The following is a 27,953-nucleotide window of genomic DNA, read 5'->3' as shown; positions in this document are numbered from 1 at the left end:
GAAATTAATGAACTTTCCAATGCTCAGCTCAGATTATGTGAATTGTGGAGGGAAAATGTTATATTCCTTTTGAAATTAAACTGTGTAACAAACTTCCAAAATTAAACCGCTTTACCATATTTTATTGATATAAATACAACAAATTTCATTAAGCATCAGCTACCATTTTACCACTACACAAGAAAAACAAAAGTCAAAAGAATCGCAATGCAAAAAGTCATTACGGAAATGTTTTCATTGCCATAAAGTCATCTCTAAGAGCATCCTATATACCTTGTACCATTTGCTTATAATCGATTAGATACTTGATATGAAGCAAAGCTGAATTTTAATCAAACTTTTATTTCTCAGTGGAAAATGCTCTCTTCATCAGAGGTGGCTGAGCTTTTCCGACATCAAACATCATCTCCAACGGAGGGTTGTTAAGAGAACACCAATCAGGTATACGGCCTGTCTGATTATAATATTCCTTTGAGACTGAACGGCTCCCAAGTATGTCTTGTAGTGCACCAAAAATAGCTCCTGTGTGGTTAAAAAAACAAAACAAAAAAACGAAAAAACCCAAAAAAACCATTTTTATTTAAGATGTAAACTTTTACCAGAAAATTTTATGTACACACACGTCCAACTCATTATTTGACGAGCGAAGTGCTGAAATTCAGCAATGCATAGTCACTCTTCAAATTAATTGCAGCTGTTTTGTATCCTATATTTTGAGTAACAGGGTAAGCCACAATTCCTGTGTGAAAGTGACTTAAATGGCCTATAGCAGACTACAGTGAAAATGCTACCAAGCATTAACTGTGTCTAAAAGCAGGTGAGGTAGAGTGGAGTGGAAAGTATTTTTAATTCTGTGTAAAAACAGTAAATAATACTTTTAGTTTTCTTTGCCACAATTCCAAGATTGTATGTCAATAAATAAAACAGCACTGTAAAACGTAATAATCATCGTTATAATGCCACCCAAGTCTCTGCTAAAGACTTTATAAAGACCCACAAGGTGGTCTTTAAAAAATAATGCAGTAACTGGGGCTCCTGGGTGCCTCAGTAGGTTAAGCGTCAGACTTTGATCTCAAGGTCTGTGAGTTCAAGCCCCATGTTGGGCTCTGTGCTGACAGCTCAGAGCCCGGAGACCATTTCAGATCCTGTATCTTCCTCTCTCTCTGCCCTTCCCTTACTCATGCTCTGTCTCTCTCCCTCTCTCAAAAATAAAAAAAAAACATTAAAAATTTTTTAAAGAAAATAAATAAGAAATAATGCAGTAACTAAATCTATTTGTCCTAGACCAAAATTACATTTTGACCAAATTTTACTTTACAAGAAATACAACATTCATTTAAAATTTCAATACTTTTAGGGGCACCTGGGTGGCTCAGTCAGTTAAGCATCCGGCTTCGGCTCAGGTCATGATCTCACGGCTTGTGAGTTTGGGCCCCGCGTCGGGCTCTGTGCTGACAGCTCGGAGCCTGGAGCCTGCTTCTGATTCTGTCTTCCTATCTCTCTGCTCCTCCCCTGTTCTGTCTCTCTCTCTCTCTCTCTCTCTCAAAAATTAATAAACATTAAAAATAAATAAATAAATAATAAAATCTCAATACTTTTTCTCATGATCAAGATACCTATTAGCTGTAAATGCATCATAAAACACATAGCAGAATTATACAAGTATACACATCCATGCTTGTTTTTCTCTTCAAAGTACATATGTATATACTAGCTCTAGGCTATTTCCTGATTTCAACGGAACTATCATTTCCTATGAACTATCATTCAATGAACTCAGTCACAAAATAAAGTGTGATTATAAAATAAAGAGATCAATTCTCATATATGGCTCACAGGTTAGCTTTAGAAGGAACTAAAACAAATGTCTTGAGCAATGGTAGCAGCACTGGAATAAAGGCACAGCTATCACTATTATGAGAAATGATTTTCATTGGATGAAGTTTATTTAAAAAATTAAAGTGCAAACGCCAAGAGAAATAGGGATATAACTCTGAAAATTAACACTTCAAGGAAAAGTCAATGTTCAAAGGAAATTATTTAATAGTTCTATTAGTTTGTTACGTGAATGATTTTTAACACTGAATCTATTACAGCCATTAATATACCATTCAGGAACCAATCACCATATAATCATCTATATTGTAAAAACTAAATTCTTACCTCCCAACCATGCCACACAATTGGCCTTTGCAGGTGGAGTATGGATTCGGAATGTCTTGGTGCCGAGTACTTTTTTATATTTTGGTTTTTCTACCAAATACCTTATTTCCGCCAGCAATCTGTGGAGAAATCCTGGCAACATCGACGTGCCACCTATGACTACCAAATTCTCTGCGAGCTGCTTTCTGGTGTCTATTGGGCACTGTTATTAAAGAGAAAGAAAAAAAAGAATTTATCCTTAACTGTATGAATAATGCTTGACTGGATTCAAGACAATATACAGATTATGTGTTATAAATTAAATAGGTGATCAGTACTATTACCACAGAAAAAACGCACAGCAAGGTTTCTTTAACAAGGGAGTTTTTCATGTAGCAAATATAACCATGAAAATATTGCTATATACTTACATGGAACTTGAAAGATTTTAAAATCTAACAGTTTAGAATTTAAAGTTCCACAGGACACACGGTAGTTATATGTGAGTAATCTCATTTTCAAGACAGAATGACTGAGTCGAGCAAAGAATAGGAGAAGAAATAAAAGAACTTCATTACTTTTTTTAGTAAAGAAAGTATATGATAACTTCACAGTATTATATCCAGAGCCAGTTGTCAAGTGGGAAGAAAACATTCTTAGAAAAACTGTTTCCAGGGGCGCCTGGGTGGCGCAGTCGGTTAAGCGTCCGACTTCAGCCAGGTCACGATCTCGCGGTCCGTGAGTTCGAGCCCCGCGTCGGGCTCTGGGCTGATGGCTCAGAGCCTGGAGCCTGTTTCCGCTTCTGTGTCTCCCTCTGTCTCTGCCCCTCCCCCGTTCATGCTCTGTCTCTCTCTGTCCCAAAAATAAATTTAAAAAAAAAAAAAAAAAAAAAAAAAGAAAAACTGTTTCCACATCAGTTCTAAGAATTAGAATGTTAAAGTCTTTCACTGATGCTATATTTTTCATAAAAGTCTCTGAGCAGAGCCCCAGAGGTAGCAGTATCTTCCAAATCGACGGTATTTCACATGGAATTCTGTGATTCCAGTCATTAAACAAAGAAGACATTATCATATACCCTATGGAATTTAAAATTCAGTACTACCCAAACCTGCACTTAAAGAAACTACAAGCTGTACCAGGTACAAACTAAAAATCTGATATTGTTGCTAGGGAAAAAATACACGATAGCACTTATTATCCCTGAGTTTGAAATGTTGTTAAGTGCCATATTTCAGTGCCAAAGTCAAACTCTGAAACTGTAACATTTAGCAGAAAAGCTAACATTGTAACCAACAGCTAAAATAAAAATACAAAAGATAACATGTAAAAATTTCCTCAGGGCACCTGGCTGGCTCATTCCGTACAGCATGTGGCTCTGGATCTCGAAAGTGTCAATGCAAGGCCCACATTGGGTGGAGAGATTACTCAAAAACATCAGTTTCTCTAAAGGGCTGTAGTTAAAATGGAAACTTTTTGCAAAATCAAAATACCTGTATAAGAGAATCCAGTATTAAAGTGGCAACTGATTTCTCTTCATTATCTTGTTCAAAAAGAATTTCCACAACCGAATCTCTAGTGAGATTAAAAACAGAGAGTGCTTTGTTGGCATCATATGATAGAATATATATCATCAGTTCTATTTTTTAAGTACCAGTACTATGTTAACATAGAATAATTATGAAAACAGAAGGTGTTTGGGGGCACATGGGTGGCTCAGTCGGTTAAGCATCTGACTTCGGCTCAGGTCGTGATCTGATAGTTTAGAGGCTCGAGCCCCAAAGCTCAGCTCTGTGCTAACAGCTCAGAGCCTGGAGCCTGCCTCAGATTCTGCGTCCTCTTCCCTCTGCTCCTCCCCCGCTTGCACTCTGTCTCTCCCTCTCAACAATAAACATTAAAAAAAAAATTAAAACACGAGGTGTTTGCATTTGTAAATGAGGAGACCAGCACCTGCCTCACAGGTGTTTGAGGTGAGGATTCAATGAATCAATAGAACAGTGCCTGGCACACAGGAGGCCCTCCTTATGTATTAACTGTAACTATTATTATGTACAGATTAACAGACATTTTGCCCAGTTATACTTCCTTAAGCCTAATAACAGAAAATAAGTGATTCTATAAAAGTTACTTAAGATTCAAGAAACAGATCTGGGGGCGCCGGGGTGGCTTAGTCATTTAAGCATCCAACTTCGTCTCAGGTCATATGTCACAGTTCATGAGTTCGAGCCCTGCATCAGGCTCTCTGCTGTCAGCACAGAGCCGGCTTCAGATCCTCTGTTCCCCTCACTCTCTGTCCCTCCCCTGCTTGTGTGCACTCTCTCTCTCTCAAAAATAAAAGTAAACATTAAAAAAAAAAAAAAAGATCTGTAGTGATACAAAAGATTTGAAAACAATCCCCTCCCCAAGCATTTCTCTTGTTTTTAAAAATAACGTATGGCAGACTGCCAGTTGCCTAATAAAATACCCATTTTCCATTTTCCTATTTGTTCTCAAAAGAACCCATTTTGGGATAGTACAAGGAAGGTCTTTGTGGTGATGGAATAGTTCTATATCTTAATTGTGGTGTGATTACAGAAATCTACATGTGATAAAATTATACAAACTATATATACATGTTACACTGATGCCAATTTACTGGTTTTGCTATTGTACTACAGTTAAGTAAGGTGTAACCATTGGGAGAAACTGCATGAAGAGTACATGAGGCTTTCCTATATCATCTTTGCAATATCCTGTAAATCCTGTAATTTGAAAGAAAAAAAGAGCTCCATTTTTAAGCTGGATATAATGCCCTCCTCCAGTTGAAACACTGTATTTACCTGCCTCCCTTGCAGTTAGATGTGTAGCTAAGGAACAGACAATGAGATGGAGGCAGAAGTGGCATTTGGGACTTCTGAAAGACATCTCCTTAAAAAGGACAGGATGGGGCGCCTGGGTGGCGCAGTCGGTTAAGCGTCCGACTTCAGCCAGGTCACGATCTCGCGGTCCGTGAGTTTGAGCCCCGCGTCAGGCTCTGGGCTGATGGCTCGGAGCCTGGAGCCTGTTTCCGATTCTGTGTCTCCCTCTCTCTCTGCCCCTCCCCCGTTCATGCTCTGTCTCTCTCTGTCCCAAAAATAAATAAAAAACGTTGAAAAAAAAATTAAAAAAAAAAAAAAAAAGGACAGGAGCACTTTTTTCTTTTCCTTCCTAGGGCTGCTTGCTTTAAACACAGATATAGTAGCTTTAACTGTATTGATATAGATACCACCCTGGTATCTAAGGACAGGGCTACCCCCAAAAGGATGAAAGATGAAGGATGTTTGGGTCCCTGGTGGGAGCTGTCATACCATTCCTGGACTATCTACCTCTGAGCTTCTTTTAAAAGAGAGAGACGGGGCGCCCGAGGGGCTCAGTTGGCAAAGCACCGACTATTGATGTCCGCTCCAGTCATGGTCTCACAGTTCGTGAGTTCCAGCCCCACGTGGAGCTCTGTGCTGATAGCATGGAGTCTGCTTGGGATTCTCTCCCTTCCTCCCTCTGCCCCTGCCCAGCTCACCTCCTCCTTCCTTCCCTCCCTCTCAAAAACAAACAAACAAACAAACAAACAAACAAACAAACAAACCTGAAAAGAGAGAGGCAAACTCCTATCTTGGTGAAGCCACTAGTGTCAGGTTTGTGTCACTGGTGGCCAAACTAAATCCTAAGCAATGCAATACAAAACTACCTACGCATACGCATATATAAACACTATTTCTTAAAAATAAGATTTAGATCAGACTATGCCCAACACTCTGAAGCTTTCTTGAATCTTCTTCAAAACATAAAATTCTCTTCATGAGACTCCACCCACTCACTAGCTCCTCATGTCATCAGTAAGGTTACTGAGGCCTGCAGTATGCTGAACACTCGTAGGTAGTCAGCCACTTGCTGTAATGCCTGCAGAATTCCACTCCTACCAGTTGAGTTGAATGCTTACGGAACAACAGTTTTCTTGTTCCAAGTCTTTTATTGCCAATAGATTTGATATTGAAATTACGCAATTTTACTGTTACTTAACCCACAAAATACTAGGGGTAGAAAATAAGTTATTTTTCTATGTGAACTGTTGAAAGCTTCGAAAAGACAATCATTTTTAAAATCTTTTTAATACAGGTAATCCAAGTATAAAAGTCTAAAAAAACCACCAATAGGAATTCTGTACCAAGACGGATACACAAATAACTTTAAGTTCTCACTGCACTTAAAAATTCAAATGACCCTTCTGACTTACGAACTGTGTGTGTGGTCTGAACCGTGTCTAATTATGTTTCAGTGGAACTCGATTTTTTGTAGGAAAAAACACATGAGCAGACGACTGTAAATCCACTGGGTCTGAAATGTGAGACACAGTGTTTTTTTTATTCCCAAATAACCAAAAAGCTATTGTGAACCAAAAAGTTGCATATTCATCTCCTTCAACATTTATTTTCTTCTTGTATTTTGGGCTCTACTATACAACCTGGAGAAAATTTAAAACAGTAATTTAAGGAGTATAACCTAAAGAAGAGGTAAAATGATAAAAGCTACTACCAAAAAGTATTACATTCTCACTCTGTTGTTCTCCTACCCTACCATCTGTAACATCTGTGTATTCATGCTCACCCTTATAGATCTCAACCTCTGTGTTACCTCAGATCTTCACTATCTACAAATTCTTTTCTGTGGCATCTTCTGATCTAATAGTTTACAAATGAAACTTATAAATACAAATTTTATTTTTTATTTTTTTTATAAGAGCTACAAACTATTTATTTTTACTGTTATTTTAGAGAAAGTGCACGTGTGACCAGGAGAGAGGGGCAAAGGGAGTGAGAGAGAATCCCAAGCAAGCTCCACACTCCGTGCAGAGCCCGATGCAGGGCTCGATCCCACGACCCTGGGATCATGACCTGAGCTGAAATCAAGAGTCAGATGCTCAACCAACTGAGCCACCCAGGTGCCCCTGTACATACAAATATTATAAAGCTTGTACATGAACAAAATGCTACTGTTACCAATATAATTATGTAAGTCTGTAACTTATATAGCATCATTGGATAGAATAATCTAAAGAAAATGAAAAAGTGAATTACTAACTGGTCCTTAAGATTTAGCACATTTGGAAGAACGCGTTCCTTCTAACATGACGTTTCAAAGCAGGTGCCAGCAAACTATGGCCTGTAAGCCAAATCCAGCCCACTTATCTTTGTAAATTGGAACACAGCCATGCTCATTCATTTACATATTGTCTTGTGGCTGATTTTGCATTCCAAATTGTAGACTTGAGTACTTGCAACAGAGACCATATGGCTCACAAACCTCTTTACAAAAAAGGTTTGCTGAACCCTGTTTTAAAGTATTGTACTTTATTCTCTACCTTGAAGAATAGTTCCATTACTTCTAAATTACTATGAAGAGCAGGAAAAAAATTTTTTTTAATTTAAATATTTTTATATAATTTTAAAAATTTTACAAAATAAAACTTTTCAAAATGAAGAAGTTGAATAAAATAAATCACGAACAGGGAGGCGTACTGAAAAACACATAAAATTGTTAAATCAGCAATATTAAAGGCTTATATATTTTTAAAAGCCAAAAATTCATTTCAGTTCATTATTTTGCTCATAAAAATTAAGGTCTACCTGATTGATCCAAGAACATGTAAAATCTTCTCTCCATCTAATGGGTAGTCAACATTTGGGGGTGGTGAGGGACGCTGAAATATAAATATCATAAGCATAAATACATAGGTTATAACCTCTGAAAAAAAGAATATACATTTATTTTTAACTTACCTCAGTATTCCCATCAATATTAAATTTTGCTGCTTGGATTTTTAATCCACGTTTCAGATCACTTACAAAGCAAGTGCGCACTTATAAGAAAGAAAAGGAGATTTTGTTATGGTTTGTGATTGAATCGATCTCTGTCCCAGTTAAAACAATTCTATTCAAGTGGACATACTGGTCAGCTATTCCTTCAGATTTTACAAACTATCTCTGCCTTTAGTTTGGTTATGAGAATTTATTCACAAATAAAAAACTTTTTCATTCACTGAGGAATAATATATGTTGTGTGCTCATCTTTCATAAAACCACATTAAAAATAAAACACCTCTGAGAAAACTATATTTTTTATATTCCTGGCATAAAGAGTACCATAATAAAATTTAGTATTATGAATATGTAGCTATTCTGAGTACCATGTTCCTTTGAACCACTGCTATCCCTAATCTTATCTATTTGATTCTTTTTAAAAATCTTGGTTGGCCAGGGTTGCCTGAATAGCTCAGTTGGTTGAAGGTCCAACTCTTGATTTTGGCTCAGGTCATGAGCCCAGGGTCATGGATCAAACTGTGTCAGGCTCCATGCTCAGTGTGGAGCCTGCTTAAGATTCTCTCTCTCTTCGTCTGCCCCCTCCCCTGTTTGCATGCACTCTTTTCTCTCTACAAAAATAAAAAATAAAAATAAAATAAAAATCGTGTTCAGAACAGACGCAAGGCTAAATTTTGCTCTTAGCTGCAGTAAGGCTCCCTTAGTTTAGGGTTTTTTGGCGTATTATTTTCTACCTCTAGCATACCCCAACACTACCATTTTCCCTCTATCCCACTTTTTTTTTTCACTTTGAACATTTATTCTGTGAAAAATTATTTGAGTTGCAAAGTACCTTTTATAACAAGCTGCTTCAAAATATTTTCAGAAGGTAAGGAATAAAAAATGTTTAAATAGAAACAAAATTAATGTTGAATGTGAAAAATCTAATGACTTGGTCAATTACTTGCAAAACACGTTAAATATATGTATCATAATAAGAGTCTTTTTATTCGTTAAAACATATTGAGAATCTACAATATACTAATATGCTAATAGTAAGCTAGGTGCTCAAGTTACTCGGGTATTATCTATTTTATTCAAGTCCTCATAAATATCAAAGCAAGATAAGTATCTACATATTGTAAAACTCAGGTATTACAATAAGTGAAGAAATTTTAGGTAATCATGTCACATAAGTAAACAACATAACGAAGAACAAGATCCATCTTTCAGCTCCAGCTCTAACCCTACCTACAGTATTACACTGAACAAATCACTTTTGTTCAGGGCCCCAACCACACCAGATTATCTTCAGGTGTCATTTAATTCTAAAATCCATTATTGTCTGATTCTCTCTTATGAATTTTACATGACATTGTCAGTACTGAAGAATATGAAATTATATTTTAAATGCTTTTCCTTTTAGTGAATCAAAATACCAGAAAACTCAATTTAAACATTATCATAAAAATACACTCTAGCAAAGAAGTAATATATCTTTTTAAAGCAACTCCAAGGGTGCCTGCATGGTTTAGTTGGTTAAGCGTCCAACTCTGGCTCAGGTCATGATCTCACAGTTCGTGGGTTCAAGCCTCAAGTCGGGCTCTGTGCTGACAGCTCAGAGCCTGGAGCCTGTTTCAGATTCTGTGTCTCCCTCTCTCTCTGCCCCTCCCCCACTTGTGCTCGCACACGAGCACTCTCTCTCTCTCTCTCAAAACTAAACATTAAAAATTAAAAAAAAAAAAGTGAATCCAATATATTTTGGCCCCAAATATAGAACTTCTAAAGTCAGTAAAATGATTAACCTTGTATATATGTATTTAAAAACTAGAGTAAAAAAAATTCTATACAACATAAAACCAGTGGCTTTCTTAAGCAGTTTATCTGTTAATTCATACTGTGCAAACTATTAATTCCCTGGTATTACTATATACTCTATAATTGTAGTTTCTTCAATAAGACATCATAAATAATGGCAAAAGCTTCCATAAATCTAAAGGAAAATAAACATTTTATTTACATTATCACAACATAGCTTATCCTGTATATTAAATACTTTTAGGATATTACATTATCAATTGAATATATGTTGTACATCTGTAAATATTTAGAAACACATGCCCTCTAAACTAATACTTAAGGATAAAAGGGACAAAAGTGGGAACTTAGTTTACCTTTAATGTCCTCTAGGACACCTTCTGGAATTGAACCTAAAACAGAAATTTTATTTAGAGAAGTTTAATAATAAGCAAAAGCAGTCCATTAAATTGCACTCACATTTCCACTTTCCATTTGAGCAAAATTTTTTAAAGAGCTAAGTACTGTAGCTTTTTAAAAGCCAAATAGAAACATCACCATTTTTCAAAGCCAAGCCAAAGCACAGAAGTTGAAGCCAGATGTGCACCAAGTCCTACCAGATATCACACACTCAAAACTTGGATAAAAACAAGATCTAATAATATATTAGAATAATTGGCACCACATAGAAATTGACCACAACAATCCTTTCTGCTATAAAAAGATTTGTTGGGTATCTTGTGGTAAAATACTTAGAAGAAATAGGAGTTATTAATTTTTCTTGTACAAAAAGTGAGGTTTCAAGTTTCCTTATCCTTCTGTGATGTCAGTAATATGCTAACCTAATACTTATTTTTAGAAAGGATCAGGCACAGACTCTCAACTTTTTTTCTTCAAGGTAAAGGTGACATTTAAAAAAGTGAGCAAGAATGTATCCATTCAAAGAAATCGATACAATTTAGGGAGCCTCTAGAAGGTGGATGTTTGGATATATTACCATTTTTATGTGATTTTGTTGCTAAAAATCTAGTTCTCTAAGTCAGGCTCAGAAACAAAATTTTCTAACCTAAAATTAAAATCTTCTAAACTCAGACTTTTTAACTCATTGTTAATTATATAAAAATATTCTGATTTATAAGAACAAATTATTTATATCAAAGAAGACAGAAATTTATAGCTGAAAATGGAATCATGATTTAATAAGGGTAATCATGCACTTCTTCCATCTGAACTTACATACCTTGTTAGCTATATCTTTAAGTTATGGCAGCCACTAAAACTAAGTATTAATAGAAATTAAACTTGAAAGCCACACCTTCAAAATATTAAGCCATAACCCTTAAAAAAATATTTTATCACCTTGTTTTGAGGAATAAAAAACTTTTAGCCCTAGTTAAGTATAACGTTAGAATTATTATTTACCATTATCTTGTCCTTCCCAAATTCTTACTTTTGTGTGTTTCATAATATAGTCATAGTGGTATACACACAACTTATAAACACACATATGTATTGAAGGTATATGCTCAAAAGCTTTTTACTGATGGGGTCAGTGTGTGATCAAAAACTTTGAAGACTTCTGTCCTTAAGTGTTGGAACGTACCTCACAAAAGGATAGAGATTTCCAAAAAAATTTTAATTTGGCTATAAAGAGATGAGAGAAATGTAACTATAATGTAAGTGCTAAAAACTGGAACATTCAATTAATGTTATATTTTCTTTAGGCATATTCAAATGAATTTCAAAATGTAACAAAGAAATTTTGTAACATGAGAAACAGTTTTCTTTAGGCAAAAAAAAAAAAAAAAAAAAAATGTAAAGCAGGCTTGAAAATAAAACCCTTGGGGCGCCTGGGTGGCGCAGTCGGTTAAGCGTCCGACTTCAGCCAGGTCACGATCTCGCGGTCTGTGAGTTCGAGCTCCGCGTCAGGCTCTGGGCTGATGGCTCGGAGCCTGGAGCCTGTTTCCGATTCTGTGTCTCCCTCTGTCTCTGCCCCTCCCCCGTTCATGCTCTGTCTCTCTCTGTCCCAAAAATAAATAAAAAACGTTGAAAAAAAAATTAAAAAAAAAAAGAAAAGAAAAGAAAACCCTTATTTTAGCTGGGAGTAGATGCTACCCCCCTATATTCTTATATAATTTGCTTTTATTTTTTTTTTTTATTTATTTATTTTTTTTTTAATTTTTTTTTTTCAACATTTTTTATTTATTTTTGGGACAGAGAGAGACAGAGCATGAACGGGGGAGGGGCAGAGAGAGAGGGAGACACAGAATCGGAAACAGGCTCCAGGCTCCGAGCCATCGGCCCAGAGCCTGACGCGGGGCTCGAACTCACGGACCGCGAGATCGTGACCTGGCTGAAGTCGGACGCTTAACCGACTGCGCCACCCAGGCGCCCCATAATTTGCTTTTAACTGTACACTTTTTGTTGAATCAATGTACTTGGGTTAGTCTTTATAAGTTACTTTAATGTATTTATTCTTTTTGAACTAGGTTCCAAAAACTAAATGCAAAAACTCATTCAAAGTTCATATAAGGATACCCACATATACATGAGATTTGCGTCTCCTCCTTGCTAAGAACCTTGACAAGAGATATTTTAAATGTATTTGCATTTCTGATCCTCCTACACCTGTCCTTCAGCAAACAATGATATGATTTAATTCCTCAATCAGTAGGACTGCAAGGCTATCAAAGACTCAGATTTGGGAAAATATGTCACAGAAAGATTAGAATCAGAGACCACGATGGTTGGTTAAAGAAAGGGTATCCAAGGGGCGCCTGGGTGGCGCAGTCGGTTAAGCGTCCGACTTCAGCCAGGTCACGATCTCGCGGTCCGTGAGTTCGAGCCCCGCGTCAGGCTCTGGGCTGATGGCTCGGAGCCTGGAGCCTGTTTCCGATTCTGTGTCTCCCTCTGTCTCTGCCCCTCCCCCGTTCATGCTCTGTCTCTCTCTGTCCCAAAAATAAATAAAAAAATGTTGAAAAAAAAAAAAAAATTAAAAAAAAAAAAAAAAAAAGAAAGGGTATCCAAGAATGTACAGTTCAGAATTGTAAGGAAATGTTATCATCACTTTTAAAGATCTTTATTAAAAATACTTCGAATGCTACATTAAACTCATTATCTTTGGATACTTTTGTCTCCATGACATACTAAAAGAGTAACAAAATTTACCTGCAATAGATAAATTAGGGGTGCCTGGGTGGCTCAGTCAGTTGAGTGTCTGACTCTTAATGTGATGACCTTGTCTGGCTCAGGTCATGATCCCAGGGTCCTGGGATCGAGCCCATGCTTAAGATTCTCTCTCTCTGGGGCACCCTGGTGGTTTAGTCGGGTAAGCGTCCGACTTCAGCTCACGTCATGATCTCACGGTTCATGAGTTCAAGCCCTGTGCCAGGCTCTGTGCTGACAGCTCAGAGCCTGGAGCCTGCTTCAGATTCTGTGTCTCCCTCTCTCTCTTCTCCTCCCCTGCTCACATGCTGTCTCTCTCTCTCAAAAATAAATAAATATATTTTTTTAAATTTTTAAATAAAATTAAAAAAAAAAGAAAAATATATAGAAGAATGCAATTATTACCTTAACTACCAAAAGAAAAACAGGAAAACAATATAAGCAAGGATAAACGTCCTAAAAACCTGTCTTTCTCTTTCCAACATTTATTTAGTGCCTAGGTAGTATACTAAGTGCTTCAGATTGAAAAACAAGTAAGACAGATCCCTAAAGTGTACTGAAGGAAATTGGTGAGTTAACGGGTAAATGAGGATGTGTCATATGTGCTGTAATAAATGCTGGTGAGGGCTTAACAGAGAGGGGAGAAATTTATTCTGCTTGGGGGAAATGCGAAAGGCTTCACAATAAAATGACACTCTGGCTGAGTCACGTAGAGGGATGAAAAACCCAACCAGGCAAAGAAAAACATCCAGGTATGAAGGCTCAGGTTTACGGGAGGACTAGTGGTGCCTGGAAAACTATACGAAATTTACTGTAGCTGAAAAAGGTGCACAGGGTTAAGTTGAATAGTTAGGGCTACAAGGTAGAAAGTCAGATTGGGAAGAAATGTGTTATCAAACAAATAATTTGGATTTTAAGCTGTGGAGCCAGCAGAAACCCTCAAGCCAAAGAGCAAGGTAATCAAGTTTGTATTGTGGAAGTTACTCCTGGCAACAGTAGAAAATAGACTGAAAAAAAAATGAAAAAAAAAAAAAAAAGAAAAAAAAATGAAAAAAAAAAAAAAAAGAAAATAGACTGAATATGTCCAGAGAATGGTCTCCTGAAACAATCCAAGCAAGAAACAATGAGGGTCTAGTTTACAATGTCTTTGTTTTCAGATGGTCAGTGGTATAGATGATAGAGAAAAGGAGATGAGATTAAAAAGAGATTTCTGAGGGAGAACTGAAAGGATTTTTAACTCCCAGTTTTCTAAAATGGGAGATAAGGAAGACGGCATCTTTATCTGATAACAATTTGTTGAAATAAATATGGAAGAGATAACGTGTTCCCATTTTGAAGGTCTTAAATGTGAGGTACCTAAACATGCCTAGTTTACATCTAATAATGAGTTGGAAATATGAGTATCAAGTTTAGAAAGGTCAGGCCCAATGACACATTTGAGAATCAACAGCATATTGATGTAGCTGAAGTTATGGAAACAGATGAGATCACTGTTAAAAACCAGTGGGGGGGAAAAAGAAATAAAAGAACGGATCCCTAGGGAATATCAGTAGAGAAAGCAAAAACAGGGGGAACCAAGGAATACCTGGAGAAATAATAGAACATCATAAAGGAAGAGAGCTCAGAATGCCAAGGGAAGAGATAATATCAAGAGTGTAGGACAGGGGCACCTGGGTGGCTCAGTTGGTTGGGCATCTGACACTTGTTTTGGCTTGGGTCATGATCTCGCAGTTTGTGATTTCGAGCCCCATGTCAAGCTCTGTGCTGGCGGCATGGAACCTGCTTGGGTTTCTGTTTCTCTCCCCACCCCCCAACTTCTCTCTCTGACCTTCCCCCCAAAAATAAACTTAAAAAAAAAAAAAGAGTATATGATAATCCACAATGCCACAAGTCTAGAAAGTATGACTAAGATTAAATTACTGAACTTGATTAAGAGGTGAAGAATAACCCTATAACTGAAGCAATGTCATTAGAGTGACGTGAGGGAAAAGAGAGTAACTATACAATGGGGCAAAAAACCAATATGAACCGAAGAATGAAAAGGGAATATAAACCAGTATTAAATAGTTGAAAATAGTTTTACCCATCACAGAGGGAAGGCTCTGCTCTTTAGCAGCACCTGTGTCAACAGTACATTGTTCCAGTAGCTGAGTTTCCAACTCCCTGAAGGTTAAAAAAAAAAAAAAAAAAAGTTACTGGATGGAATTAAAATATTGCACTTGATACCTTCTCTTATTTAATACTTTTACCACATCATAGTGGGTTATAATGCTTTACACAAAAGTGGTTTTATCCTTAAAAGATGAATACATTGGGGGGGGGGATGGGCTAAATGGGTAAAGGGCGTTAAGCAATCTATTCCTGAAATCATTGCACTATGTGCTAACTAAATTGGATATAAATTAAAAAAATAAAATAAAAAAGATGAATACATTCAAGGCTAAGAGAGAATGGAATGAGTGACATTAAATGTCCATCAACCTTCTATTGATACTGTCAAAATATTAACATGTTTTTGTGGCACAGGTGAAGCAAATGTGCTAAATCCCAAGAAACTTACTTGTGAAGAGCTTTTCCTCCTAGAGGGAGTGCTCCCCAACAATTCAGTACTGGGATCCCTTCATATATCTATAGGGTAGTCAAGGATGTAACCATTTTAGGAGATAAAATGTGGTTTCCTTGGTATTTTCCTTACCTTCTGCGTATTAAGTCAGCTTTGGTAACAGGTTCTCAATATTTTTAAGAGGTACAAAATATCAGTCTTTTTTCAAAATTTTCTCCAAAGACAAAGGTTACACACACCCACACATACACACACAGAATTCATTAGTTAGAACTGATAAAGTAGCTACTGAGAACTTGAAATGTGGCCAGTTTGAATTCAGATGTGCTGTAAGAACAAACCCAATACCAAATTTAGAAGACTTAACACACACATACAGAAAGCCCTATAAAATATCTCATTATAGTTTTTATACAGCTTATGTGGAACTAATAGTTTGAATATATTGGGTTAAATACAGTAATTGCATCTTTCACTTATACTTTAAAAATGTAGCTACTAGAAAAATTTTAAATTACATATGTCTCACGTTGTATTTCTACTAGAGCTGAGAGGATAGTGGACAATACTGTACTGAAGATTTGCTACCTTATTTTCCATATTGCCTGTAAGTACAATGTTTAAAAATATATATATATTGGTAAGAGCACTGGCTTTAGAAACAAACATGGTTATATGCCTTGGCTATACGCTTATATGACCTGCAGTCAACTATCCCAACTTTCCATCTTCTCATTTATATAATAAGGAGAATACTACTTGCGTGGCAGGATTGTTACAAGATATAAACACAAAATAGTTTATATTTAAAAAGCTATTACCAGGGTGCCTGGGTGGCTCTGTCAGTTAAGCAACGGATTCTCGGTTTCAGCTCAGGTCATGACCTCAGGGTTCATGTGTTGGAGCCCCGCCCCCCACAATGGACTCTGCACTGACCGTGTGGAGCCTGCTTGGGATTCTCTCCCTCTGCCCCTCTCCCTGTCTTGTGCATACTCTCTCTCTCTCTCAAAATAAACTTAAAAAAATATTTAAAAAGTTTAAAAAAGATAAATCAAAAAGATACTACCTAATTTAGGAGCTACTGATTCTTGATTTCATGCCCACAAGCATTTCTTCTAATAAACACGTATGTAGATCTCAAAACTGCTCAAGAATCATGGATTTAGAGATTTCAATCTCGTTTTCACTGGAGCCATGTGCACTGTAACATTTCTAACAGCCTTTACCTATACCCTGCTTCTAATGACAAGGAATGCACCAGTGTATTCAGTCACTAATTCCATTTTCGGACAGCATGAATTACGAGGAAGTTCTTCCCAATGGTGATTGATACAAAAACTACGGCACTTGCTGAGCAACTATTACATGCCAGATCATATGCTAAATACTTTACATACATTACCCCATTTAAGTCACACAATACCCCTCCATGAGGTGGAAATATTTTAATTCTCATCTCATAGTTGAGAGACCTAAAGCCCAAAGAGATTACTTGACTAATATCATATAGATAGTAAGAAGCATAGCTAAGATTTACCACTTACGTATTTGATTCCAAAACCAACATCATAAACCCTACGCGCTATTGCCTCTGTGATAGCCTGCAGAAATAGAAAAAGGAGAAAACGTACTCATTTTCCCACAGTAAGTCCTTCAGCTATCTGAAGGCAGATTTCATGTTTTTTCTTGATTTAACTTTCTCATTTCACTTTCTCCAATTACTCTTTGTATTACCTTTTCTTAGAACGTGACTAAGATAGTCAAGTCCTATGACACATCCTAATTAGCTGATGTTCTTCTTAAAAACTGAACATGATATTCAAGAGGTCTGATCCCTGGAGTATATACTGGGACCATGTCATAATGGTAATTTCCACCAAATTTCAGTCTCATGACAATCTTGTGAATTTTTTCTACATGGGAATTCATATTTGTATATGGTAACCCAAAACAGTTTGATACCACAAACACCAATCATAATAAGCCTAATTACTGGGAAAGTAAAGTAAAAGCTGTGAAATAAGCTTTTGACAAAAAAAAGATACAGGTAACACGAGGCTCTCCCTATATCCACAATCCAGAACCATGGCCGAATTTATTCCAAGTGTCAGAAGAGCCATTAGATGACTTGGAGCAAGTAGGACAGATGGAACCTGGGAAAGAGCAAAACCAAAATAACAATTACAACAACAAAACCTGAAGTATTAGTAGTCGAAGATGCTTCCCTTATATTTCAAATATACTTGAAAAAATTCACAGTTAACATTATATTTAGATAGCTTTTCAACCATTTTATGGCTGTTTGTTGATTTATCTGAATTTACATAATCTAACTATATACCATAATAAATAAAAACACTCCTGGGCGCCTGGGTGGCTCAGTCGGTTAAGCGTCCAACTTCAGTTCAGGTCATGATCTCGTGGTCCGTGAGTTCAAGCCCTGCATCGGGCTCTGTGCTGACAGCTCAGAGCCTGGAGCCTGTTTTGGATTCTGTGTCTCCCTCTCTCTCTGACCCTTCCCCGTTCATGCTCTGTCTCTCTCTGTCTCAAAAATAAATAAATGTTAAAAAAAAAAATTTTAAAAACAAACAAAAAAAACCACTCCTTAAATCCTTTAAGTTGTTTTTATTCCAAATGACAATTATGAAACATTTTTATTAATTCTTGCTCTTTGTCTTTTGGAGGAAAAAATCAAAGAGATAAAAGAAGAGATACAGAAACATAAATTCTAAGGAAGATATTAAATTAAAAAAATAAAGAGATACTTCTGTCATCAAAATGAAAATTAAGAAAAGGATTCTTTTTTATTTATTCTATTTTAATTTAATGTTTTATTTTACATTGGCGGGGAGAGAGAGAGAGAAAGAGAGAGCACGCGACACGAGCAGAGGAGGGGTAGAGAGACAGAGACAGAATCTGAAGCAGGCTCCAGGCTCTGTCCCAGCTGTCAGCACAGAGCCTGATGCGGGGCTCAAACTCATGAGCAATGAGATCATGAACATAGCCAAAGTTGGATGCTTAACCGACTGAGCTACCCAGGCGCCCCAAGAAAAAGATTCTTGATTGTCTTTATTCACAAAGTTTGTAATATGAACTGTATCTATCTATCTATCTATTTATTTTAATGCTTATCTTTATTTTTGAGACAGAGAGAGACACAGCATGAGCGGGGGAGAGGCAGAGAGAGAGGGAGACACAGAATTTAAAATTTTTTTTTTTTTCAACGTTTTTTATTTATTTTGGGGACAGAGAGAGACAGAGCATGAACGGGGGAGGGGCAGAGACAGAGGGAGACACAGAATCGGAAACAGGCTCCAGGCTCTGAGCCATCAGCCCAGAGCCCGACGCGGGGCTCGAACTCACGGACCGCGAGATCGTGACCTGGCTGAAGTCGGACGCTTAACCGACTGCGCCACCCAGGCGCCCCGGGAGACACAGAATTTAAAGCAGGCTCCAGGCTCTGAGCTGTCAGCACAGAGCCCAACGTGGGGCTCGAACTCGTCAACTGCAAAATTATGACCTGAGCCGAAGTCAGACGCTCAACCGACTGAGACACCCAGGCGCCCTGTATTTATTTTTTTTTAATTAATTAATTTATTTTCAGAGAAAGATAGAGAACCCAAGCACATGCATGAGCCAAGGAGGGGAAGAGAGAGGGAGAGAGAATCCCAAGCAGACTTCGCACTGTCAGCACAGAGCCTGCCACAGGGTTTGAGCTCATGAACTCTGAGATCATGACCTGAGTTGAAATCAAGAGTTGGACACTTAACTGACTGAGCTACCTGGACGACCCTGAACTCTAGTTCTAAAATATAATATAGCAGTTAAAATTAAATTGAAGATCTATAAAAATCTTTGGTTCTATGTGACATTTTTCAGTGAGAATTTTCCAGATCTGGTGACACCTCAAATATTAAATAAATATTCAATCAAAATATGAAAGTCCTCATAACTAAATGCTAAAAATAATGGCTGTAGTTCCATTATCTAAGTAGACACAGCAGGTTTCCAGCCACATACAAGATAAGGATACCAACACAAACCCACTTAAAGCTCTAAATGTAAATATACTCATCTGTTTTATTCAGATAAGTGTTGATGCTGCTTCCTGTTTTGTTTTTTTTCTAAACGGCAAACCAAATCCCTAAGTTTATGACATCAGTAAGTACAGGAGAATATGTAACCTGTTTCTCTGGGCCTGCCTTACTAAACTATAACTTAGAAATATTAACTGTTCTTTACTCATAAATGCATTGTGATTTCTGATATATTTTGAGCTCAGTAGAATATATGAAAAATAAATTGTTATGTGCTTAATTTCTTTCTCTTTCTTTCTTTCTTTCTTTCTTTCTTTCTTTCTTTCTTTCTTTCTTTCTTTCTTTCTTTTTCTTTCTTTTTTAATTTTTGGAGAAAGAGAGAACGCAAGCAGGGAGAATGGCAAAGAGAGAGGATCTTAAGCAGGCTCCATGCTCAGTACAGAGCCCGACACGAGATGAGATCCCACAACCCTGGAATTGTGACCTGAGCTGAAATCAAGAGTCAGATGTTCAACTGACTAAGCTACTCAGGCACCCCTAATTTCTCACCCATTATACACATTTTCTACAATCTTCTAGTCTCCCTTGTTGAAAAACCCTAAATGTGTACGGCAAAAATTTTCAAAAATTTGAATAATAAGGATTCTGGCCTAAAATGAAATATAATCATCTTAAACCATAATTTTGGTTTTTAAATAATCTTGACCCCTATAAAATGAAAACTGTAAGTAATATTATCACAATCAAGATTTGAGAGTCATTCCTAGCACTGCACACTTACTCTAAGGGAGACATTATTTGAATATTAGATATAATAAGATATAATACGAATTTTTTTTTATTTAATAGGAATTTCTTGGTATAGTAGGGATTTTTTTTTATATATAATAGGAATTTAAAGACTAACATGAAAGAACTAAAGAGTTTAGAGCAGTCAGAGTAACTAAACACTGGAAACCAGAAAGACCTGCAAAAAATACATCATAAGCTCCATAGTAAAGAATGTATCTTTTAATTCTAAAAAAGTCCCCTAACATAAAAACCTATATTAAAATAAATAAATAACAGAAATACCAATAAGAGGGGCACCTGGGTGGCTCAGTTGGTTAAGCATCCAACTTTGGCTCAAGTCATGATCTCACGGTTCGTGAGTTCAAGCCCTATGTTGGGTTCTGTGCTGACATCTCAGAGCCTGGGGCCTGCTTTGGATTCTGTGGCTCCTTCTCTCTCTGCCCCTCCCCCTCTTGTGCGCGCGCGCGCGCACGCGCGCGCGCTCTCTCTCTCTCTCTCTCAAAAATAAACATTAAAAAAAAAAGAAAATATCACTAAGAAGAAATCTTCAGTTTTCTAAGTATTAGATGAAATGCTGATTACATGTGAAATAACCATACAAAGAAAAGAAAATAAATGGTCAATTTAAAGTGGTTTGAGTGTATTCTCACCTGGTTTCTTAAATGGATTGTGTAGTATATACAATGAAGGAAATTAATGAGGATCTTTTAGTTTAAGCTTTAATTAATGAGGATCTTTTAGTTTAAGCTTTAGTACCTACTAAAAACAACAACAGGGGCGCCTGGGTGGTTCAGTCCGTTAAGTGTCTGACTTTGGCTCAGCTCATGATCTCACAGTTTGCCAGTTAGAGCCCCCCCCATTGGGCTCTGTGCTGACAGCTCAGAGCCTGGAGCCTGCTTTGGATTCTGTGTCTCCCTCTGTCTCTGCTCCTCCCCCACTCATGCTCTCTTTCTCCCTCAAAAATAAATATTAAAAAAAAAAAAAATTAAAAAGCAAAGTAATGGGGCGCCTGGGTGTCTCAGTAGGTTAGACATCTGACTTCAGTTCAAGTCCTAATCTCGCAGTTCGTGAGTTTGAGCGCCATATCAGGCTCTATGTTGACAGCTCAGAGGCTGGAGCTGCTTTCAGATTCTCCATCTCTCTCTGCCCCTCCCCTCCTCACACTCTGTCATTCTCTCTCTCTCTCAAAAATAAAAATAAACAATAAAAAAATTTTTTTAAGAAGGCAAAGTAATGAATCTCTTTAACAACAACAACAGCTGGGGTGCCTGGGTGGCTCAGTAGGTTAAGCATCCAACTCTTAATTTTGGCTCAGGTCATGATCTCACAGTTGTGGGTTCAAGCCCTCTCAGTGCAGAGCCTGCTTGGGATTCTCTCTCCCCTCTCCCTCCCTCTCCCTCCCTTCCCCTGCTATGTCTCTCAAAATAAATAAACATAAAAAAAATTAAAAAGAAACAACATAAAAATAGGTACCTCAAAATACTTGAAAAGAACACGAGTGAGTGTCTCTCTGAAGTGGGAAGGACATAATACCGACTCGATAACCACAACTCGGCGGTCTCTAGGATTCACCAATAGATGCCTGGAAGGTGATAGCTTTCATTTATAAATGTAAATAAAAGTTTGTATCTATTTTGGCACATAGTGCAATTTTGTTAAGAAGAGAAAGACATCTTCATTTTATTACTTGGTAAAGATAACATTCCTGACCTTTTATTACATGCCGTGCACTGTGTCACGATCTTTGTTAACGCAATTATCTCAGAAAACAAAAGTTACAGCCTAGTCTGAATACACACTTGAAGCACTAAAAAGATTTTTTTCTTTTCTTAGGTTACGAAAGTAATATATGCTCATAAAACTCCAAATATAATAGAAGTTTATAATTTGAAAAGTACAAATATTTTACACTTCGACTACACAGAAACTACTACTTACAGCAGTTTGTATATCTTCATTATTGTCCATGTGTATGCACGTATTTTAACAGAAATATTTATTCCATAGATGTTGTTCTGCGACTTTTTTCAAATATCAATATATCTAAGACACCTTTTATATAACTACATATACAGAACTCTTTTTTAATGGCTATAAAGTGTTTCACTATATGGATATATAATAATTTAATTATCCAACCTCCTTTATAAATGAACATTTAATTTGCTTTCAGTATCTCTTATGCTTGCCAATTGTCTAGTCTTGAAATATATTTTGGAAACGGCTGAAAATAAACAAGTAAAAACGGTAATGGAAGACAACTCTTTTTTGCATCAGATGTAACACAACCAAATATCACTATGACTGGCATTAGGAAAATCTAATCACAAAAGCTGGGGGGGGGGGGAACCATAACTAAATCTTACCTGAAATACAGTATGTGGATGAATTCCTTTAAGTAGGAATATAATTCTTCTGTATTGATATTATATTGAACAACTTTGATAGGCTACAAAAAATTAAAATGACTTATTAATTTATAATAACAAAATAATTTCAAATTAATATATGCTTATTTATTGTACTAATCCATTTCCCAGTAATACATCAAAAGTAATCTGTATTGAGAATAAATACAAACCCTAAATATAAATTAATCACTTAAATTAGGAATCTTTAAGAATTGGCTCATCGAAGATGACACAACTTTTGGTTTATGGGGATAAAAGTATGTGTTCACAAGCAGAGAGCTATGTTCATTCGAATTTTTCCTCTATCTGGACTTACCATTTTGCCAGGACTGATAAAAATCAGCACTGATTAAAAAGTATGAAAAGCCTCCTCAAACACTCCAGACTTGGTTCAGGACCTGCAAGTCACTCTCAAAGCACCAACACTTTCCTGTTGATAAGATCATCCCACTTAATTACTCGTAAAATGTGTACCTTCCCAACAGACTACCTACTCCAAGGGCCAAGCACACGGTGTCGGGCCTATGATACATCTTCCTTTAATTAACACAGTACCAGGCACAAAGTACATGCTCACAAATACGTGTGGTAAAAATGAGAACATACACTATTAGCATTACAACAGTATAGGCAAACACTCCCAAGCCATGAGTGCTAAGTCAACACCAATACATAACAAGGACTTCAATTATGATCCTCAGAAAGCTCTAAGTACTCTGATGCATCACTGGCAGACCTCTATTTACTCTTTTAATGACAATACCATTGGCTCCGCTAATTTCATGATTTTATGTAGCTTAAAAAAGGTTCCAAACCATGTATGGCTGATTAGAGATTAATCTTCACAGAAATCTGTCTTTTCCAGATGAAGATAAAAGCTGAAAGAAGTGGGGCACCTGGGCGGCTCTGTCGGTTGAGTGTCCGACTTCGGCTCAGGTCATGTTACCGTTTGTGAGTCTGAGCCCCACATCAGGCTCGCTGTTGTCAGTGCAGAGCCTGCTTCAGATCCTCTGGTCCCCCTCTCTCTACTCCTTCCCTGCTTGTGCTCTCTCTCTCTCTCTCAAAATAAACAATAATTAAAAAAAAAAAAAGCTGAAAGCACTAAGAAAAGTGTCAACGAGAATGTTAAAGTTCTTAGGAATCTATCTAGTAATTTATCAAGTATCACATTAAAATCAAGTATTATAAAGCAAAATAACATAAAAAGTGAATAGACAGGAACTTCCATCACATTTTGAATACCACACCACATATATCTATTACATTAACGCAAGGATTTGCAGAAAATTTTGCAATCAATAAAATGATTCCCTAATCAAGCATAATTAAAAAGCTTTCTGAATCAACATATTTTGTGTTGATCTTAATGATCATCCCCATGCCAAATATAAATTGATGTACTAATCTATTCTGCTACAACATGTGTTTTATAAAACCAAATATCATCATATCCCATTGTTAAATAAGGGAATAATGTCTGCATAACATGTAATTTGTATTATGTTTGTTATTAGTTCATGTAAGGCAAGAGGAGCTAAAATTATAACAGTTATAACTCTCATCAAGAAAGAGAATCATCAACTCAGTAACCAAACAGGTAGGCATCCTTTCAGATCTATTTTTCAAAAGCTTAAATGATTTTCTGTACCAGAGGCTCCTTTTCCAAAGCAGACCCTTTCATGACTCTTCACTGGGCTACATTTCCTCTTGGTTCCACCTTAACAATAAATAGCCCCATTGGCCCCACACCCTGTCATCTGCCCAATCTCAACACCCACTGACCAAAGTTTTCAATCCATCATTTCATTTTATTTTTACTATCTCCGAGAGAGCCTCCAGTCACTCTCAGTTGCAAGCCAAAGCTATTCCAATTTTTTCCTGAGGGATCAATTATTATTTTGCAAAGTTACATGGGTTTTACATGGTCTCCCTCAGCCCTACTTTTCCCATTTGTGATCAAAGGGAAGTTCTTCAGGAAAGCAAATATTAAGTTAAGGCAGGAGCATCTGTATTTGATTTTAATAGGTGAATTCTATAGCATGAAAAATTATTCTTCCTATTGTTCTATAAGTCCTAATCTGTCAAATTAGCTTTGGCAGGAAACTTTTAAAATGAAATAATGATGTAAAAAATTTTTCTTGGAATACAGTCATAAGTTATATATTTAGCACTGTTCTAATCAAACTTACTTGAAGTCACATAAAAAATACTTTACAGGGGCACGTGGGTGGCTCAGTCAGTTTGGTTAAGCATTTCAACTCTTGATTTTGACTCAGGTCATGATCTCATGATTGTGAGATCGAGCCCGCATTGGGCTCTGCGCTTACGGGCAAGAACCTGCTTGGGATTTTGGTATTCTTACTCTCCCTCTCTCTCTGTCCCTCCCCTGCTCGTGTGTGCGTGCTCTCTTACTATCTCTCTCAAAATAAGTAAATAAACATTAAAAAAAAAAGTTTACAGTACAGCATTTGTTTTGGTAAATTGTTAAAAAAAAAAATACCTTAGGCAGGCCAGCTTTTTTTATCACACTAGGAATTATGCATCTTGGACCAGTTTCTCCAGCAAATCCACACCTGCAAATAACAGAAAATTGAAACATTCAACTTACAACATTCTTTCTGTGTATTTGTCACAGAAGCAAGTTTTTCTACCGTTGTTTCAAAGCAGTGGTCACAAAAAACATATGAAAACATCTCTGATGTATTCAAAGGGGCAAAGAAACTAAAAAGAAATACCATCCAATCCATTATTGTATATTATAGGTAAAAAGAAAAATTGTTTCAAATTAGTGATATTGTAAACCAGTATACTATTTCAGAATTTCAGATCAGCATGCACTTTTTTTTTAGTTTTAAATTTTACCTAGGGTGCCTAGGTGGTTCAGTCAGGCATCCAACTCATGATTTCAGCTCAGATTATGATTTCACAGTTCGTGTTCACAGCATGGAACCTGCTCAGGATTCTCTCTCTCTCCTTGTCTCTGCCCCTCCCCTGCTCTCTCAAAATAAATAAACTTTTTTTAAAAAATAAATTTTACCTTAGTTTCAGGGAGCATATCTCTATAACACTGGATTTCTACTACATTATGGGATTTTATTTCACATAATGAAATCCCATAATGTAGTAGAAATCCAGGGTTATAATTATAAGTTACTCATAATTCCATCATTCTTATATTATTAGCTTCCATATTGATGTGTTTGCTTTTGGTCTATTTTTTTTTTTTTTTACACTATGCATATTTGACATAATCACGCTGTTCACACATCATGAACTCACACAATAAGCTTCTGCCCATATTATTATAGTCTTCACTGTTATGTATATTCAATCCTCTTATTATTTACTTATTTATAATGTTTATTTATTTTTGAGAGACAGAACACGAACAGGGGAGGGCAGAGAGAAAGGGAGACACAGAATCCAAAGCAGGCTCCAGGCTCTGAGCTGTCAGCACAGAGACTGACGCAGGACTCAAACCCACGAACTGTGAGATCGTGACCTGAGCTGAAGTCGGACGCTTAATGGATTGAGCCACCCAGGTGCCCCCTAATTCATCCTTTATAAAAACAAACAAAAAAACCCAAAAAGGCTTCTCCTGAGTATTTAGGTATTTCCATGTATGTTTCATGTTAGTACAACAAAACTTTCCAAAAAATGCTGCTAAAAATGATCACCATGTGAGTTTAGTTTTAACATTATCTCCTCCTGTCCTGTCTAGTTTTCAGTACTGCTCTCCTATCCCCAAATAGTTCTTTCTATCTTCTACTAGTCACATCATGTTTACTTACACCAGTTCTCAAATTCCCCAGGATGCAACAACCCACTGGTTGATTTCAATTCCTTTCTTTTACTTCATAAATTCATCTTATCACCCTCCTGTTGTCTTTGTCAATAATCACCTTCCTGTATAGCTTTCTGCTTCTCATTTCCTCATAGCCAGAGTAATTATCTTTGTCAGTCTCAAGGTACTTATTATGGTATTAAAATAAGCCTTTAAAATAAGAAAACATAAATAAGGGAAGATTTTGCATAGAACACTAAGAGAATGTCATGGATCAAGAACTATGTTTAATCCAATTCTGAAGCACCTGAAGTCTAATTCTTAAATAGGCGGTTTTGACCCTTTACTCAACAAATAATTATTAAACATCTACTATATATTAGGCAATGTTCAGATATATATAAAGATTTTCAGATGTTTCTATTTCAAATACCTATATGAGGCAATTCTGGCTGTTACTTTCCTCTCTCTTGAACCTGGTACAAGGGCTCTCAACCTGAAGTCCAAGGACCACTGTGATGGTTCGCCAAACCCTGAAACCCTGTGCAAATATTTTAAGGTTTGTGCATCTGTGGTTTTCTTTCGGTCGTCAAAGGGATCTATGCCATCCAAAAGATTGAAAACTAATACTCTAGTGTTTACAAGTTGCCTTTTAAAACGTCAAATTTCCTAATCTAAGATTTTGGGGCGGGGGGGGGGGCGGTGCAACAAAGGATCTCGTCTTACCTACAGGGCTTCACCTCTTTGTTTATGTGTGCAGTTTCTCTCATTTGACTTCCTACTCTTGGGGAGCAATGGCTCTGTCTTGTACTCGAATTTCCAGTACCAACAGCCGCTCCACTCAATAAATTATGTCTACGTTAGTTCGGTTGCTACCTTCCCAAGCAAACAAGACCAGGATAAGGGTCTAAGTCATCGCTGTCATCCCCTGCATGGAAGATACCAGCGGAGAAGACAATTCTCTCGAAGCCTCCTGGGCCTCCCCAACAGTCAGAACCGGATCCTCGGGATTCGTATCGCTCACAGTGAAAGGAATACGGGCCGTCATTCGCGGAGGTGCGGGAGGAAAAAGTGGAGACCCGGCGACCTGCCCAGCGAGCCTGGGGGGACCCGGCCGGGGCCTCGACCACCCGCCCTCCCCCGGGGACGACCGCAGCCAGCGCCGCCGCCACTCACTTGGTAAAAGCCTCTCCTAGGTCTATCACGACTGCCGTTTTCTCCCCGCCGCTCCCCAGGCCTTCATACAGAGGCATGGTAGTACGGAGAACAGTAAGAAAGAGAGTACAGTCTTGGAACCCACCAGCTTCGGCTCTCGGAGGGGCGGGGCCGAAGCGACAGCGCGCGGGCGTGGCGACGGCGGGGACCTCAGGTGGCCGCGGCGCTCCGGGCCCGGGCTGTCACAGGCTGTGCCTCATTCCACGTCGGATCCAAATCTTCCAAGACGTCCCCGTCGCC

At 37.4% G+C, this 27,953-nt stretch overlaps 1 protein-coding gene across 2 annotated transcripts; it reads right to left on the bottom strand.

Moving 5' to 3' along the window:
- Positions 1 to 101: 101 nt before the first annotated feature.
- Positions 102 to 27,897, bottom strand: ACTR10 (actin related protein 10). Of its 2 annotated transcripts, XM_058739167.1 has the most exons (14): positions 27,675 to 27,741; positions 25,215 to 25,287; positions 23,031 to 23,144; positions 22,670 to 22,752; positions 21,777 to 21,885; positions 17,520 to 17,627; positions 15,472 to 15,539; positions 14,995 to 15,074; positions 10,124 to 10,159; positions 7,932 to 8,011; positions 7,779 to 7,852; positions 3,633 to 3,714; positions 2,164 to 2,365; positions 102 to 522 (listed from the first exon to the last, which is right to left on the bottom strand). In XM_058739167.1, the coding sequence occupies exons 3-14, from the start codon at positions 23,031 to 23,033 to the stop codon at positions 341 to 343; spliced, it is 1,107 nt and encodes a 368-aa protein (XP_058595150.1). In that variant the 5' UTR covers positions 23,034 to 23,144; positions 25,215 to 25,287; positions 27,675 to 27,741; the 3' UTR covers positions 102 to 340. The 2 variants fall into 2 exon arrangements, with proteins under 2 accessions (XP_058595150.1, XP_058595149.1); XM_058739166.1 differs by lacking the exon at positions 23,031 to 23,144 and having other exon boundaries at positions 27,675 to 27,897.
- Positions 27,898 to 27,953: the final 56 nt, after the last annotated feature.

Source organism: Neofelis nebulosa, chromosome 7 (assembly GCF_028018385.1).
Source record: "Neofelis nebulosa isolate mNeoNeb1 chromosome 7, mNeoNeb1.pri, whole genome shotgun sequence".
NCBI classification, from domain to species: Eukaryota; Metazoa; Chordata; class Mammalia; order Carnivora; family Felidae; genus Neofelis; species Neofelis nebulosa.
Note: the sequence above shows the minus strand (reverse complement) of the source record. Positions and strands in the feature narration are given on the sequence as shown.